General features: G+C 38.5%; 1 protein-coding gene across 2 annotated transcripts in view; it reads right to left on the reverse strand.

The window, feature by feature from the left end:
- The window catches only part of NHSL1 (NHS like 1), a 119,800-nt gene that overhangs the window by 12,569 nt on the left and 90,541 nt on the right, over positions 1 to 16,690 (reverse strand). Inside the window, exons 4-5 of one of the 2 annotated variants that reach the window (XM_054570027.1) lie at positions 8,315 to 8,507; positions 3,664 to 3,795 (exon numbers count right to left, since the gene is read on the reverse strand). In XM_054570027.1, coding sequence (XP_054426002.1) covers positions 3,664 to 3,795; positions 8,315 to 8,507 — 325 coding nt within the window. The remainder of the gene's footprint in view (positions 1 to 3,663; positions 3,796 to 8,314; positions 8,508 to 16,690) is intronic. The other variant, XM_054570028.1, reaches the window with a different exon arrangement.

Raw genomic sequence — 16,690 nt, forward strand, 5'->3', positions numbered from 1 at the left:
TTTCACAGTACAAAAAGTGTCGCACTATTGCAGATACAGATGCTATATTAATTAGAATTGAAGAACAAAAACAGACTACAAAAAGAGAACTATAAACAAATCTAAACCACTCAGATGCTGCTAAAAATTTTGATGGGATTTATCTAACTTTAAAATATCATGTAAAGAAATAATTATCTCTACATATATTTCTTTTACTTATTATATAATACTACGGGGATTTTCATTTTTAAAGAACACATAATCAAGGATAGAAATCTAGCCCTGGCCAGGTGACTCAGTTGGTTGGAGCATCGTCCCATAACCAAAAGGTTGCAAGTTCGATCCCCAGTAAGGGCACTTACAGGAGGCAATCAATCAATGTTCTCTCTCTCTCTCAAATTAATAAATATATCGTCGGCTAAGGATTTTTTTTAAGATGGAAAAAATAGATAGAAATCTAAAAGTTAGTTTATTTAAGGTTTATATAGGATTTTAAAAAAATTCTCAACACCTGTAACTAATATATTATTGTATGTCAACTATAATTGAAAAATAAATTTTAAAAAGTCATGCAAGCCTTTATACAAACTATCAAAAATTATTCAGAGGGGAATTCTTTTAAATGGAGCTTTTTCTGTTTAGGAAACACGTATTGGGATAAGTTCCAGAAGTAGCCAAATATAATTACATACCAACAAAATAATCCTATCTGATTCTAAAAAAAAAAAGTGAAACCTCACAACAGGGTGTTCAAATATGTTTCTATGTATGTTAAAGATAGTAAAATTAAAAAATTAAAATTTTGTCTGATTCATTTCAATGGAAGGAAACAAATTATCAGTCATCAACTATACTTTGGAAGTAAACAGAACATATCATAACTTTGATTTTAAACTGTTGTATGTTAGCTAGTCTCTAGATTCTACTATTTAGGGATTTTGAAGTAAAAGCTGCAGATAATTAAGCATAATATAAGTCTAATTCTGGAAACACATCTGGTTAGATTTTAAAAAATCCAAATCCCTGGCAACTTGGACAGTGTTTACTGGGCAGGGCACATCTCATGAATGTTTTTTCCTTTAGATAATCATTTCCTTTTCAAAATCTAATTTTTTTGACTCAGCCATACCACTCTACGCTATATATATAGAGAAGTCTTCTTTTTGCAGATAATATGACGCATTTCTATTTTTGGCTTAATTGTTAGGTAGCCCAAAGTTTCCAAACTAGATAACTTACAAGCACAAAAATATTCGGAGAAAAGTCAACCTGAAGTGCTAATATGAATGAAGGGAAAATATGATCAAATTTTTTCCCTAGATTTTACAGTATTTAATGTTATTTTCCCTTCTTCTATCCACCAATCCTTCCAACTAGTCTATCCATAAACTAGAGTCATTGCCTAATTGTCCTTTTTCTTTTTTCAAACAAGCTCTAACTTTGACACAGCTGTCTCAGTTGACCACCAGCTGTGATCCAGGTCATGTCATTGTGCAATGACATCAACTGTCTCACATCTGGCAACAATCACAACACAGATGATATAGGAAAAGCTATTTTCTTTCCTCCAGCCTTAGTAGCGGTTCCATGTCACATGCCAAAGAGAAATAAGCATGAGCTCCAGGGGCTCAAACATTCACTTAAAAAATATTAAAATCACAGAAGATATGATTTACTAAGCTGGCCAGGACATTGCAGCAAGGTCAAAGAGACAGCTCAGTGATTGGCTCCATACTGCTTGGCTCAGTAGTAAGTGATAAAAGTTCATAATGCAGACGCCCTAGAACTAATATTACAAACATGTACAGATAATTCATATTGAATACTTATGTGATACGTATCTTTCTCTGGGCCAAACTATTCTTACACTATTTGCACGAAGCCACCCCAAACCTGCCAATTTTGGTTGGAAAACCACTTAAATCATAGCCTACCTTGTTACATCAACCTTGTTATCTTACAAAGGGCCTATCTTTAAAGTCACTCCTTTTGATTAAGGCCACCTCCTAAAGGATCAGTTCAAATACAAATGTCGCCTCGGTGCTGGAAGAGATTAGCCCATTAAGCAGCTACTGAACATACATGTACATATTAGTTTCTCAAATTAGTTAGCTGTCGCCTAAAGAAGGAAAAAAGAAAGAGTCTGAAAGAATGAGAGACATGAGGGCTGGCCCAGTACAAAAAGCAGCGTGTGGGGGCATGAACCAAAGACAGACTTCACAAGTCCTGCGGATGCTATCCTGCCTTTGTTTGCAATAGCCCCCGTCACGGGATAAGACAGCACCTGCATGCCATCTGGGCCGCGGGAGCTACCTGGAGCAGAAGCAGAGCATTGCTCTTCCTGTCTCAGGTGACAGTTCGGAAGGCGGAGCGTACATACTGTAGCACTGAATGGCAGTAAAGGAGGAAATGCCAGGTAAAGAACAGTGAGCAGAGTGTTGGAAAAAAACACATAGGAACAGTGTCTATAGCACCTGGAAGCTGAAATGCGACCTCAAAGTGCTAGGACAGGCATATTGCTATTGCTGGGGTAAACTCATTTTACCTAAAAGACTAACAGGCAAGTTCAGGAATAAGGATCCTGCATTCCTAGCGCATAACTTTCAGTTGTAAATAAAAGTAAAAACGTCAGGTGGAAGTAGCTACAGTGAAAGAAGGCCATAGGTTAGCTGAAGAGGAAGACAAATTTCAAGAAAGGCAGTTTAAGTTCCCTCCGACAATTACAATAGCTGCTGTTATGTTCCGAGGAGTCCCAGGTACCAAGTGCTTCACCTGCAATAGTTCATTAAATCCTAAACCACCCGCCCTTAAATGAGGAAGTAGACTCAGGTGAAGTAACCAGCTGGCGGTCCCCCAGAGTTAGTGGCAGCGCTAGGAGGCCAGTCCACGCAGCCTGGATCCCGAGCCCCTGCTCCTGACCCACTTTGCTCGGCTGCCTCTGCAGACATTCCTGATGAGCCCATGAAAAACCAGAGAGAGGAAGTGAAGACCTTAAGAGGAGAATGAAGAGATTATCCACAGTTTATATGAAGATAAGCAGGAACAAATGGGTAAGTGAATGATGAAGCAAACAACCCTCTCCCCTAGCCAAAAAAAAATTTTTTTTGTTTTCTGTTTTTATCACAGGTTGAAAAACACTGACTCAAAAAGCTATAAAGTTGCTTTCACTGGAAGTACATAAATGCACTATCCAACATAAATGACTGTTTGCTATTGTGCTGGTATTTACTAGTTATACCACACTGCTGTGTCTTTGATGACAAATGCCGTCCATATTGTCAGGATAACTAATGAAGTCCATGGTCATAACTTGAAACTCTAGAATAAATTTTCAGTTTTATGAAAACTTAAAATCCAAATGGAAAGTAAATTTAATTGTGGAAATTCCCCACTGTTCAAGGCACGTAGAGATAATGACATAACTGTGAATTTCTACCATCCCTTCATCCCTCTGAGTTTTCACAGAAACGTCTCCTCTTACCTTCTCACCAAAATTCAATACATCATCTGCTTGGGGTGTTAAGATTCGTGCCCAGTGCCTCATTCAGAAAAGAAGCTGGGCCTTTGGGGCACCAAATGGCCATCAGAATGTATCGATTTCATAAGCACCACAGATGAGGTTAGCGTAGGGATGCTGAACAACAACGGGAGGCAACAGAATACAGTTCTGATGAGCCATACCTAGCTCCTTCTGTATGTTGTCAGGGACTCCTGTAATAGTCTTTCTCCTTTTGACTTTCTTCGGTCGTCTTACCAGAGTGTCTGTGTAAATTAGAGACCGCCGAAGGCTGGCCTGGCGATCGAAATTCTCCCCTAATGTAGAGCAGTAGAACAAGCAAAGCAATGTTATTTTCAAGCAAGCTGACACCATGCACTTTCTTCCAGAAGCTTGTCGTAAAATGATAAGAAGGTATTAATAATGATGTTAGCCAGTCATACGATGATAAATGAATGCTTAAGGGCAAAAAAGGGAAGGAAAGCACATTATCATCAGAAGGCTCTTTTCCAATATCCATGTGTGTGTCTTTCCAAAGGAAGCACCTGGATCTCATTTTCAAATGAGCTGGAGTGGAAAATGCAAATTTGTTAATAACACACCAGAAGAGTGATTCTGCATTATTTTAAAAATGAGTCATTTTGGAAGCGTTTCACATAGGTCCTCTGGTCACCAAAATCACTCTTTACGTCAGCGTGGGTGTGATGAGGGCAATAAATATATCTTAATCATTTAGTCAACTCCAGGGACCAGTACAATGTCTTGTTCTATGTGATGAAACAAGTAATCAGGAATTTTTAGTTGAAGAGCTTTTTCTTCCAATCAAGGAGGCCAACAATTTGTATAGACAGTGGAAACTGCTGTGGTGTGAGATAAAATTATAATGAAAAATAAAAAGCCTTATAATGATAAAGTACTTTTATCACAATGAGACCCAGGAGCACTGCTGTTAAAGCTGAACTGCTGCTTTACTTCAGAATCCCTTGTAAAAGCTGATCTGAATCCAGACACTTCAGGTAACGCTGCAGCTGAACCCCAGATATCAGACCCAGACGACTTCTTTTCGTTCTAGCATGTGAGCTTGTGTGATTGACACACAGTGGGAAAATGTTAAAAAAAATAAAGTGTCAATTTTTGATTGGTCTCCTTTAAATTACTTGCCAGTTTAATTAGTTTTCTAGCACTGACCTTGTCCAAAGGTTATCTCCTCAAAAAGAGATGTTAAAATACATATATACACACAAATTACATACTTCCATCATTCTTAGGGCTGTACGAAAATTTTTTTTAAAAATTCACTTTTTAGCAATTGACCCACATTCAAAGTGAGTAGTTTGTGAATAACGTACTTTCTATTTCAATAGGAATTAGTTGTAAATAGAACCTTATGTAAACAAAACAAAGGATAAAAGACCTGACTGATCAAAATACATTTTGCAAACTTAAATGCTCGCAAACTTGAAAATGCTTGCAACTTGGCTCCTAATGGGGGAAAACAGAAATGATGGAGAGAAGACCCAAAACTCCTGAAGATGCCATCACTGTCGTGAATGGGTCACCATGTGCGATAGCATCTACGTATGGTGTTTGTAGGTGGCAGGTCCCGACTTCAGTGGTCCATGAGTTCCCTGGAGCAGAGGGAAAAAGTCTCCTTGTCCCAAGGCATTAAGAATGAATAAAACATTAATAGTTGCTTTTAGGCTCCAGTTTTGTTTCCTAAACAGAAACAAAAGACAAACCCCTCAAGCTCCAAGGAAATCAAGAAGCAAATCACGAGGATGGACATCACCATCGGGGCCAAACTCTTCGACTTGCCCTGTGACCTAAAAGGACTGTGTCCCCTGCTGGACTTAGCATCCCTTGTGGCATCCGGTTCAATGCCTGACACAAAGTAGCTACTCAGTAAAAGCTGGTGGAATTGACAGGAATTGAATCATTCTCTTTTGTTGAAAAGTGGCGTTAAGTCAGTCACGGTTACTACTTAGAAATATATGTAGCTGGCTCAAACATCAGTACAAAGCCAGGCTGTGAAACTGTTTAAATATGTTTACTCATGCTTGTCTTCCAGGTGGAAGAGTTGTTATCCCACATTGCAGATTGTGGAACATACTTATATATGTGTTTTATTTTAAACATTTTTTTCTCTGTGACATTTAGAACATGCTGAGTCCCCATAGAACTATGATTAAAGGGATTAAATCAATTTTTAAACTTGCAGTTCACTGTGCTAATGTTCTACTTCTATGCCAGGCAGGCTTTCACTTTGGATGTAAAATAATATTTGTCGGCACTTTTGCCCCAGCTGAAACTTACTGAAAATCAAACTAGAGGGTCAATGTTTACCCCAATAAATGAGCACGTGACAATTCCCTACAAGCAGCTACATTTCTATCTCAAAAGTCTTCTAGGTTTTAGAAAATGTCATTTAAATAGTAGGAAGATGTCTAACCTATGTCAAATTCAACCACTAAAAGTGAAAATTTTTCATTTAATGCTTTTTAATACCTACTCCCTTAGAAAAACTACTCCCTTCGTGAAATATTTATATGTGTGTATGTGAATACATGTATCCACAAAATGGATCAATAAATATGTAATTAGGTATTATATTTAATTTCTATACTTCTAAAAACATTAATCACGCAAGTAAAAATCAATTGTGTTTTGATATAACTCATATTGCTCATTTGTTTATTGTCATTCACCTTTCCTGAGTAGCATTTTGGAGGCCTCCTTTTAAACTTTGTGTAATTCATGTTCATTAACTCATCAAACAGAGGAGAATAAAAGTTCAAAGACAGGACACTGTCTACAGTTGTGACAATGTCCTTATTGTTGCAAATAATTCATTACTCTTAAAATTCTAGTTACTCTGTTTTAAATTTACTAACAGCATGATAATGCATTTTATCCTAATTATATTAAGGATTGTCATGTTTCGTAGCACAATCTTTTTATAATATTATTCCTGAGGCATTTAATCATATATAATTACATTTCTGCTGCATTTAACCCATCAAATAATGTAATACATTTTCTTATAGAAAATAGGCATCTATGTATTTCATTGATCAATAAACATTATACTTTGTTTTGAAACATAGCTATTTATAATCTTTAGAAAATTATGATCTAGATGAACAAGGATCACATTTGAGAGATCAATGATGTTATCTGCAGAGAAAATGGACTAAAATGGCATGACAGTCCTCCCTTAAGGCATAAGCACAATAAATGTGGAAAAATGCACATGCAATTTAAAATAATTCATGCACTCATTTATTAAATTTCTCTGGAATTCAAAAATAGAGTTCTAAATGTAGTTTTCAAATGTCCTGTAAGGTTTTTAAAAATTCTCCAAAAACTATCAAAAATATTATTAGCCCCTAAAAACTTAACTGATGCCACGGCAAAACCTTCCTAGCGGCAGTCAGCAGCAGCAGCCTCAGACGCACGGCAAGTGTGCTTCGGGTTTTCTTTTTTTCAGACAGGGAGCTGCTATTTATTTATTTTACAGAGTCAGCTGTTTTATTTATTTTTTAAATTTCCTTTATTCTTTATTGTATTTTTTTTCCATGAAAACTCATCCTTACTGGTCACCTGATTTCTTTTAGGCTCTAGCTCCACAGGTCATGCCTTGTATGGACTGATTATCAACAGTGATGCTCAGTAATCTGTTTCTTGCAAAAACACAGTCCACAATGGCTGAAGCTATTAACTTTTAAGGCATCTATTTTGCTCTGTTTTACATGCCCCAAACCACTGACCTGTCCTGTCTGCAGGCTACCAAAGTGACAAAACAGAAAAACTGATATTTTTTAACAGCATGTCTAAGTTTGTGAAATTCCACCTTTGAGTTTCATGTACCTTGTTATTTGTCACCTTTAATTATCATAGATGATTAAAACTTGAGTATAATATTCTAAAAGAACTTGAATTTTCCATCTGGCAACTAATACTCATATCCTAAAATGTTATATTAGAAGAAATGACCTTCTACTTGAAGACTGTAGAATCCAAATTATAGAGATCAAAATGTAACTTTACCATCCTATTGAGTTTTCTTAAAAATATATTTTACAGTTATTGTTAATTCACTTGATATTTTTATTTCCAGTAATTTTCCCTTTTTTAACCTGAGAAAATGAGAAGATAAAATCTGTCATTAAGAGATATCACAAAGTTGTTATTTCTTTACTTTTATAAGTATTACTTAAAATAACCCTTTAGAAGATAAACATCACCTTTTCTTAACCAAGGTCACATTTAAAAGATGGCCCCATATAAGCAAAATATTTGCAAAAAGCAAATCAATTTTAAAAAGACACACTTGAGCCCTGGCTGGTGTGGCCCAGGGGATTGAGTGCCGGCCGGTGAACCAAAAGGTCACAGGTTTAATTCCCAGTCGGATCACACGCCTGGGTTGGAGGCCAGGTCCCCACTTGGGAGCATGCAAGAGGCAACCACACATTGATGTTTCTCTCCCTCTCTTTCTCCTTTCCCCTCTCTGAAAATAAGTAAATAAAACCTTTCTTTTAAAAAAAAAAGGTAAAAAAACACACTTTACATGAATGGCTGGCCCACCAAGTTCTTCGACATCAACCTTTGGTGACACAGTCTTCTAATTTAAAAGCAAGAGCTATTTTACATGTACAGATACATATATGTTTTAGTATTCCCTTCATTCAACAAAGACCAGGATGCCAGCCCGCAGGCCTTACCTCTGGTGTATAAATTAAATGCTAAGACCATAAAACCACAACCCCCCACGACCGCCACAAGCCACAGTCACTCTCCCGAGTGCATTCTGAACCGTGTCTGCAGAGCACAGCATACCGGTGATGTTAATAGGAACCACGTCAGCCTGGACAGTTTGGGCGTGCTGCCGCATCTTCTCCTCCGGTGTCGGCAAGGGAAGGGACTTGGCCCAGTTCGTTTGAGTATTAAGATCAGGGAAGTCGCTTGAGGTTGGCATGTTAGGTCTCCTGATGGAAATAAGTCTTTCCTCTTCCGACGAAGAGAGAGAATACTGCAAGGGGAAATAAGGAAGAAACCATAGTGTGTAAAGAGCTGACAGAAACATTTAAAAATACAATCTTTTAAGAAAAAATTTAAACTGATTTGAAGTAAGCTCCCTCCCCCCCAAAAAACTAATCACATTAGGAAGAGAATGGTTTGCAAGAAAACTGCCCATCATCCTGAGCATGACCCATAATATTTATGATTTGCAGAGGCCTGAGCTGCTAAACCATGGCTGCAAAGGTTTTGCTGACCCACAGAATCTTAAATTCTTCCTGTTTACTGTGGTCAGAAAGCTTGTGGATTTAGTTTAACATTAGAAGCCCAGAGAAACATCATGGCTGTGACCATCAGTTTCCATTTTTATTAAAATTTAGTTTGGCTCAAAATAATTTCGAGCCTCAATCTCATTTCCTGTAGGCTCTGACCTCAAGGAACATTTTGAAAATGACAGAGCTATTGTTGTTCAACTATTTGTGCTTTTTTGAAGCCATTTATATAGAAAAAAATCACTGTGAAATTATTAAATTACAAGGAGCTGACTGAAGCTCTGCTTTCAGCCTTATCAGAATTCCACGAAAACATTCCTAGCAGTGTCTGTTTTGATACAGATTAACACCCTAACTGGGGACCTTTTTTAATACCTTTCCTCCCACAACATCTTTAAAAGTGTAAGCAAGAAAGTTGTTTTGGAAAGCACCCTTCTTTTTTTTTAATCCTCATTCAAGGACTTCCTTATTGATTTTAGAGACGGGATGGGAGGGAGGAGGAGAGAGAGGGAGAGAAACACTGACAGGTTGCCTGTTGTACATGACCCAGTGGGAGACCAAACCTGCAACCCAGGCATGTGCCCCGACTGGGGATCGAATCTGCAACCTTTTGGTTTATAGGACCATGCTCCAACCAATTGAGCCACACTGGCCAGGGCATGTTTTTTGGCAAGCATCTTATGATGGCTCCATGGCAACTTTTTCTGGAGAGGAAGCTCCAAGAAGTCATAATAAAGGCACTGTGCTCAGAAACAACAAAAAGGGGTAATTGACTTCTGCTGGGAAATGGTAGTTTACAGTCAGAATAAACATATAAGAACTGTTCTTTAAGTCGAAGACATTTAAGCAAACTACTACCTATGAAAATAAAGCATTTAAAAGAGTTTTACTTCAGAATAAAATGTCAAATGAACCTTCCCAAAGGAATACCTGTATCACAGGACCCAGATCAATTCAATATGCCCTCACACCCTCCCCCCGTAAAAGAGTAACTGCTGTCCTGACTTCTAACGTCACAGCTTTGTTGGCCTGTATTGGAACTCTCCGTAAAGGGAACCACACTGCAGGTCTCTCTTGTGACTTTTTTCACTCAACATTACATTTGAGAGGATTTATCAGTTTTTAAATAGCATGTGTTGATGCTGTTCTGGATTTAATGCAAGTTTCCAAGAAGACATCGGTAAACATTTACAGAAGCCCATCAGTCAGGAATCTCAGACACTTCGAATAGCACTGTCATCTCTACCGGCTGCTCCTGAATTAGTCTTTCTGCAACATATCTCCATTCATTCTACCAGTACCAGTACTCCACAGATCTGAAAAAGGCCACACAGAGAAGACGGAAATGGCTTGGTGTTAGGGACAGGGTCCCAGGACAGGACTCCAAAGACCTGAGTCTACTCACTTTATACCTTATAGTCAAATGACGTTGAGGTTGTTCCTAAATGTTGTGGTCCCTTGCCGTAAAATGGGACTATCCTGCCTACCTTCCCTATCCCACCAAGGGTCCCTGGTAGAACCTAGAGAGGCGACAGCTGTGGAAATGTCTACAACTGTTAAATGCCATAGACATAAAGATGGTGGTCACAGAAACGTGACTTTACAGAAACAAAATCATGAATTGACAAGTACCCACTTTTTTCTTTTATTGCAAAAAGACTATCAATAATAAAGACATAGGAGTAAAAATATAGTAAATTATATTTTTTTACAAAAAAATAGTAGACAGTTCAGTCTTTTTGACTTTATCTTCTTAATACATAAAACATGTAAAATGATACTCTAGTTTCTTTTTTCACCTTAGGAAAATATAAAATGTTTGTAATTAAACCAACAAACATACTCAATTTGAGCATATGTTACTGACATCTTAATTATGATAGTAAATTATACCATATCCATTCATGTGTGATCTGATATTGGTTATAACTCCTACAGATCCTTGAAAGACAAAGGGAGTTTTGAGTCAGCGGCAGCAGCTAAGCCGGGCTGACGTAAATCAATTATTTCTGCCCCTTGTGCAGCTGTGACACTCTTGTTGCGTTTGATTTATAATCTAGTACATAGTCTCTACTCTTACAGTGCAGATACATGCATACACATAAATTAAGCCTAATTTCATTTGAGAATTTCATGACAATTTGTGTAAAGGTCACATGTTTGAAGTTGAATCTTAATCTAGTAAATTAAAAGGTCATTCCAATTTTCTGATATATTCACAGTTACTTTTTCAAGCAACCTTGAAATATAACACACATTTCGAAGGCCATAAGAAGCAAATCGTAACAGAAAGGTTTAAAAGAAAGAAAAGTACAGCTTCAGCTAGCGGGAGAATAAATAGCACGGTGACATCTTGCAGAGAGGTTCCCATTTCCCTGTGACGTCTGTCTGCCGAGGGAGGCAGGGGAGCTCCGTTCTGTGGTCTGCAGGCGTCTCGGTGGTGCTCGTCAGCCCTAGTAACCTACTTTTCTTTGAGATGTCAGAATCGATAGCTACCACAATGAAACAGTGCTTCAGCTAGCCTCGTTGCCATGGGACGATCACCAGGGACAGCTCCACTATGACAACTGACAAAGATCATCTATTTTACAAAGTGCTCCCTTCATTTGCAAGAAAATTTCCCAGGCAAGCGGGGCACAGATAAAGTTATATGCAAAGTGGCCTTTATACAGTGCTGCAATCTACTAAAGAAAATGAAGAAACCAGGATGGTATGGTTTCCAAAACGACCTGACTCCCACCCCTCCTGGTCTTTACGTGTACAGTGGGAACACAGGAAAAGCCTCCTGCACCTCCGGGGGCAGAATGCCTCACGGTTACTCTATGAAGGTGGACACCGCCATTCTCTGAGTTACTGCGGCAGCCTCTTAGCTGGTCTCTGTGCTTCTGTCCTTGCTGGCCACCTCCCTTACTCCTCCTCCTCCCACAGTGCATCTCTCAACACAGCAGCCAGAGAGGTACTTTTAAAACGTAAGTCAGACCATGGGGCTCCTCTTCTCAACCCCCCGGCATTCTTACTATGACCTACAAAACCCCACATGATCTACGAACTGGCCCACTGCTAACAATGACCTCACCTTCAACTGTGCTGTCCCTTGTTTATCCCGCCCTGATCATACCATCCTCTCTGAAGTTCCTTGCACGGATCATGGACACTCCTGCATCAGGGACTTTGTACTTGCTGCTCCCACTACCTGAGATGTGTTTCCCGGACACATCTACGCAAGCAGAACCTTCTTATTCTTCAGGTGTTTAGATCAGTCAACAGTCCCCTTTCTGTTGAGGTCTTAGCTGTTCACCCTACCTAAAATTTTAACTGCTTCCCAAGATTTTATCTCCCCTTTCTCTGCTTTCTATTTTCTCCTTAGCTCATATCACTACTACACACATATTTTAGTTATTTATCTTATTTGTTTCTCCCACGAGAATGTAAATTCCTGAGGACTTTAAATCAGTTGTACAGAGAGCTATTTCAGAATTTTAGCTGAAAAGGGGGTCACTGTCTGATTTCTACATGCCTTTCCATGGGTTACAGGCTTTAAAGGAATTGGTATCTCATTTAGTTTTCACAGCATTAGCCTTATTTCCTAAATAAGAAAATGGACTAAAGTAACTTTACTTTTGGAAAGTTCACAAGTGGGTGACTGGAATTAGAGTTCAGACTTGGCTCCAAAGTCCCTCTGTTAAACAGTGTAAAATTACAACTTGACAATATTTGCAATGAATTAGATTTTCTGATCTAAAAGAAAAAAAACCCCACAAAACTCCATTTACATTTCTAAATAAGAACAAAACCTACACCTGAAACTATTATTCTACTTGTATGTCAACTGTAACTGAAAAATAAAAAATGATTTAAAACTTAAAAGAAAAAAACAAAAAGAACACCACCTTTCAAAAATCCGTAAAAGCCAGCAGCAGTGTGGCACAGTGGGTAGAACACTGGAATCTGGAGTAAAAAACCTTAAGGATCAGCATCCTCATTGTGGCATTTACTAGCAGCTGTAGGTCCTGAGCAATTCAAGCTCCCTGTGTCGAGAACATAGTAACTCCAATGGTACAGTCATGCTTCGTGTTAACAGGAACCTTTAGTATAAGGTGAATTATTTCTTTAAATATTGAATTTAAAGTAGTCTTGCCTTCAGAACTTCAATGCAACTTTTAAAGCTGTTAATTGGTCAATAATATTCATCAATAGCTCATACTCTGATCCTGGAAGGAACATAGTCACAAATGAAACTTAAGGAGCCACAATTCCTCGTGTCAAATTACCTAATTGAGACAGGGAGATCACCTGCTACACCAGTGGTGGTTTTGTAGATTTTGGAGGCTGTAAGAACTGCATTTCAGAGACCACTAGGTCCTGTCTGGAAACCAGACAACTTCTCACCAGATGGACAGTGGAGCCTGAAATACAGTCTCTTTGGCAAATGGCCAAGTTACTAAAAGGTGGGCTTAACTGGAAATACAGATTAATTCAGGCTTAAAGAACAACCTGCTATGCTTTTAAAAATTAGAAAATAGAATTACAAACAAAGCTAAATTTAGCATTCATTTAGCAGGCATTACATAAAAATAGACGTAGAACAAATCAAACTTAATACAGCACTATTTAGAAGGATACCAACATACATTCTAGTCCTTTCTACAGTACACTTACCCAGTCTTTGGTGATTTTCCTCCCAGAATTAAATCTCTTTTGAGTTGACCCTTGGTTTCCAAGATTCTAGATAGTTTTATAAGGTGTCAAAACTATTGCAGTCTTCCTTGGCTACATGCCGCTCCTGCCTCCAGTACACTTAGACCTGACAGATCCTGACTTAATTTGTTCTCCCCTGTTCCTTCCCCAACCTCCAACCCGACCCAACAACCAAGAAAACCAGGCACGGTAGCAATGGATCCATACAAAAGCAACCAGTTCACGGTCCGTCCAGCAACTCCATGATGATGGCTGGGAGGTGGTTTTCATAGTCACATTATTAAATAATTAATTGTTCCTTCTCTCTTATTCAGTATATTAGTTTGTCATAAAACCTAGGCCATTTATCAAGGGCTCTAAACTTTCTTACCATGTATTGAATTAAAATAGTTTGGATCTTTTCCTCAAAATAATAAAAATAGGTAATTGAAGCAAAAATTTTTAAACTGAGATAGTAATTTATTATGGTTAGTGATCTTTTGATTAGAATAAATCATAGACACAAAGTATGTATTATGGTAGAATGGATATGTAAGAACTCACTACCCAACCCATGCTTAAAATAAGACCAATAACCGTATCAACCTTCACGCTCCTCCCGCTTCCCCCAGAGGGAACCACGCTCCTGAACTGATTGTTAATCATTCCCTTACTTCTGTTACAAGTGTGTATAAATATGCCTCAATTACATGTTTACATTTATTTTGACTTTTATAGAAATGGTATTATTCTCTTCAGAGTTACTTATTTACTCATTATTCTAAGACACATCCATAGTGTTGTGTGAGCCTATAATTCCTTGGTTTCACTGTGGTGTACATTCTATTCCCACACCGCATTTACTCATCTATACTTTTACTGATGGACAGTTGGGCTGTCAAGATGATTTTTATATTATCTAACTTCCCATAAGAGAGTGGTTAGAAGGAAGGGGCTGGAGCTGAAGCTCAATTCCCCACACACTGATTGTTGGAGGGAAAACGCGTCCTGGAGTCAGCTGTGGATTTAAATCCTGGCTCATCTTTGGGGTGATAGATGGTTCACTATCTTGATTGTGGTTATGGGATCTTGTGTGTAAAGATATGACAAAAGTCATTAAATTATGTAATTTAAATATGTGGAGTTTATTTTATATAAATAATACCTCAACAACACTGTTTTAAAACAGAGAAAGATCTGAATTTCAGTATTTAAAAGCTATGTGACATTAAACAAGTGATATAACCTCTCTAAGGTACAGTTTCCTCATCTGTGATATGACGATCCAAGCCACCCTGAATGGCTGCAAGGAGTATCACGCAGATTCACACGCAGCCCTGAGCCCAGGCTCTGCTTTCCCAAGCGCCAGGTGCGTGGCTCCATGCTGGCAATCGAGATCAACGAGACGCCCCATTTAGAAGGGAAGGCAGGCATGAATGGAGCCTTATTCCAGTGTAATGGGATGTCTGAGATAAGAAAAAGTGGAACAAGGTATCAACACTTGAGGCACCCTCAGTGGTCTGAATGCATAAAGGCCTGGAAATGATAGACCCCAATCTTCTCGTCCTCGCCTGCAGTGATACAGAGAAGTTTTGACTCCTCTGTGTTTCCACTGGGTCCTGAAATTACTCAGAGACTCCGTGACAGAAGACTGCATCTAGAGTCATCAGAAATGTCTTCTAGACCATCAGCTCACTATGCCGGGGACTGCGTCTGCATACTGAGACCATGAAAAACCAGCATGAATGAACGAGTATCACACAAGTCAAAGATGAAATGAAAATGACGGCAGCGGGCACAGTGAGAAGGAATTTGGATAATTTGGCGAGCTCCCCATTTTATTTAACCCTCATGGAGCAATGGAAGAAATGAAGTACAAAGTGAGAAGCCCTATGTCCTCACCCTCCCTGATAATTTCTAGCCACGTGATCTTGGGAAAGCAATTTCATAATTCTGAGCCTCAGTTCCCAGCCCATTAGAATGACAGTAATAATACTACCATCTATTTCATGGGAGTTCTAGTGGAAAATGAGGTATAATTTGTAAAAAGTTCCAAAAATATGCTTAAGTGTTCTACTACTATAAAGTTAGTACTAGTATACCTGCTTGTAGATATATATATCTCTCTCTCTGGTGTGAAAACATAACAATCTGAACATTTTTTATTAGTTGCTAAACCCTCTCAAATTCATTGCTCTAGGCAGGAAATTCTATGGGGTTGGAATGAAAGAGTTAAATGATTGGGAGAGAGGCCAAATTTTCATTTAAAAAAAAACAAAACAAAAAACTACCCATTGAGTCATTTTCCTCGAAGTCTGGTTTGAAAAACCAAGCATTTTAATGGTACCATTCATCATTATTTGAGCATATACTGTGTGCCAGGCACCATGCTGGGGATTTTACAAACATTAATTCAACTTCACCACATCCCTCTAAGGTAGGTAACAGAGCCATGTAATTTAGTGTCAAAGCCAGGGCGCCTTTCAAAGTGAAAGAGTGCTATTAATAATTACACAGGAGAGCAGCTGTAAACCAGGGTTGTCCTGGGCAAACCAGAACATGTGGTTTACAACTCTTTCAGTTGAGGAAACTGAAGCTCTCAGAGGGAAACTATCTACCCAAGGCCACCAGCAGCGACAGGTGGGCAAGCTGTCCCAAACTAGTGCTCACAAGCATCGTGTTATATAAGCCTCCAACATTTGTAGTTACTGAGCAAGGCTGCCCTCCTTTTGTCTTCTTCAAAGTCCTCCTTTGATTTAAATATATCTTCACATTCAAGACCAAAACAGAACCCCAGATGCCGGTTCAAAGAATATCACGAAATAGGAAAGAAAATTTCAGTTTCTATCAATACCACTAATGCCAACCGTTTTTATTGTCATAATCCCAGTCTCATTAGCCTGTTTGGGAGTGAATTTTACCCTAGAGATTGAGTAACTCATGACTGACATGCTTTCTGCTGAGACAATGGGGCCTCTATGAATGCTTCTATGATTCAGTGAACATGTCATCAAATGTAACCTCCAACAACGGCAGCTGGAGAAATGCCCTGTCAATTCACAGGATGTATTTTGCCATCTATAACTGAACTTCCTTCAAATACCTGAATAACCGCTTTGGTAGTACTTGGTACACAGTGAAAACTGGAAGAACAAAAAATAAATGTCAAGACTAGAACGATACCAAAGCAAAATCAAAGCTCTTTGATTTTGCAGTCGAATTAAAAGGTATTTTGTGGCTTTCTAAA

The sequence above is a fragment of the Pteronotus mesoamericanus genome, unplaced genomic scaffold (genome assembly GCF_021234165.1).
Source record: "Pteronotus mesoamericanus isolate MK-2021 breed Mesoamerican mustached bat unplaced genomic scaffold, CSHL_Meso_final contig_20, whole genome shotgun sequence".
NCBI classification, from domain to species: Eukaryota; Metazoa; Chordata; class Mammalia; order Chiroptera; family Mormoopidae; genus Pteronotus; species Pteronotus mesoamericanus.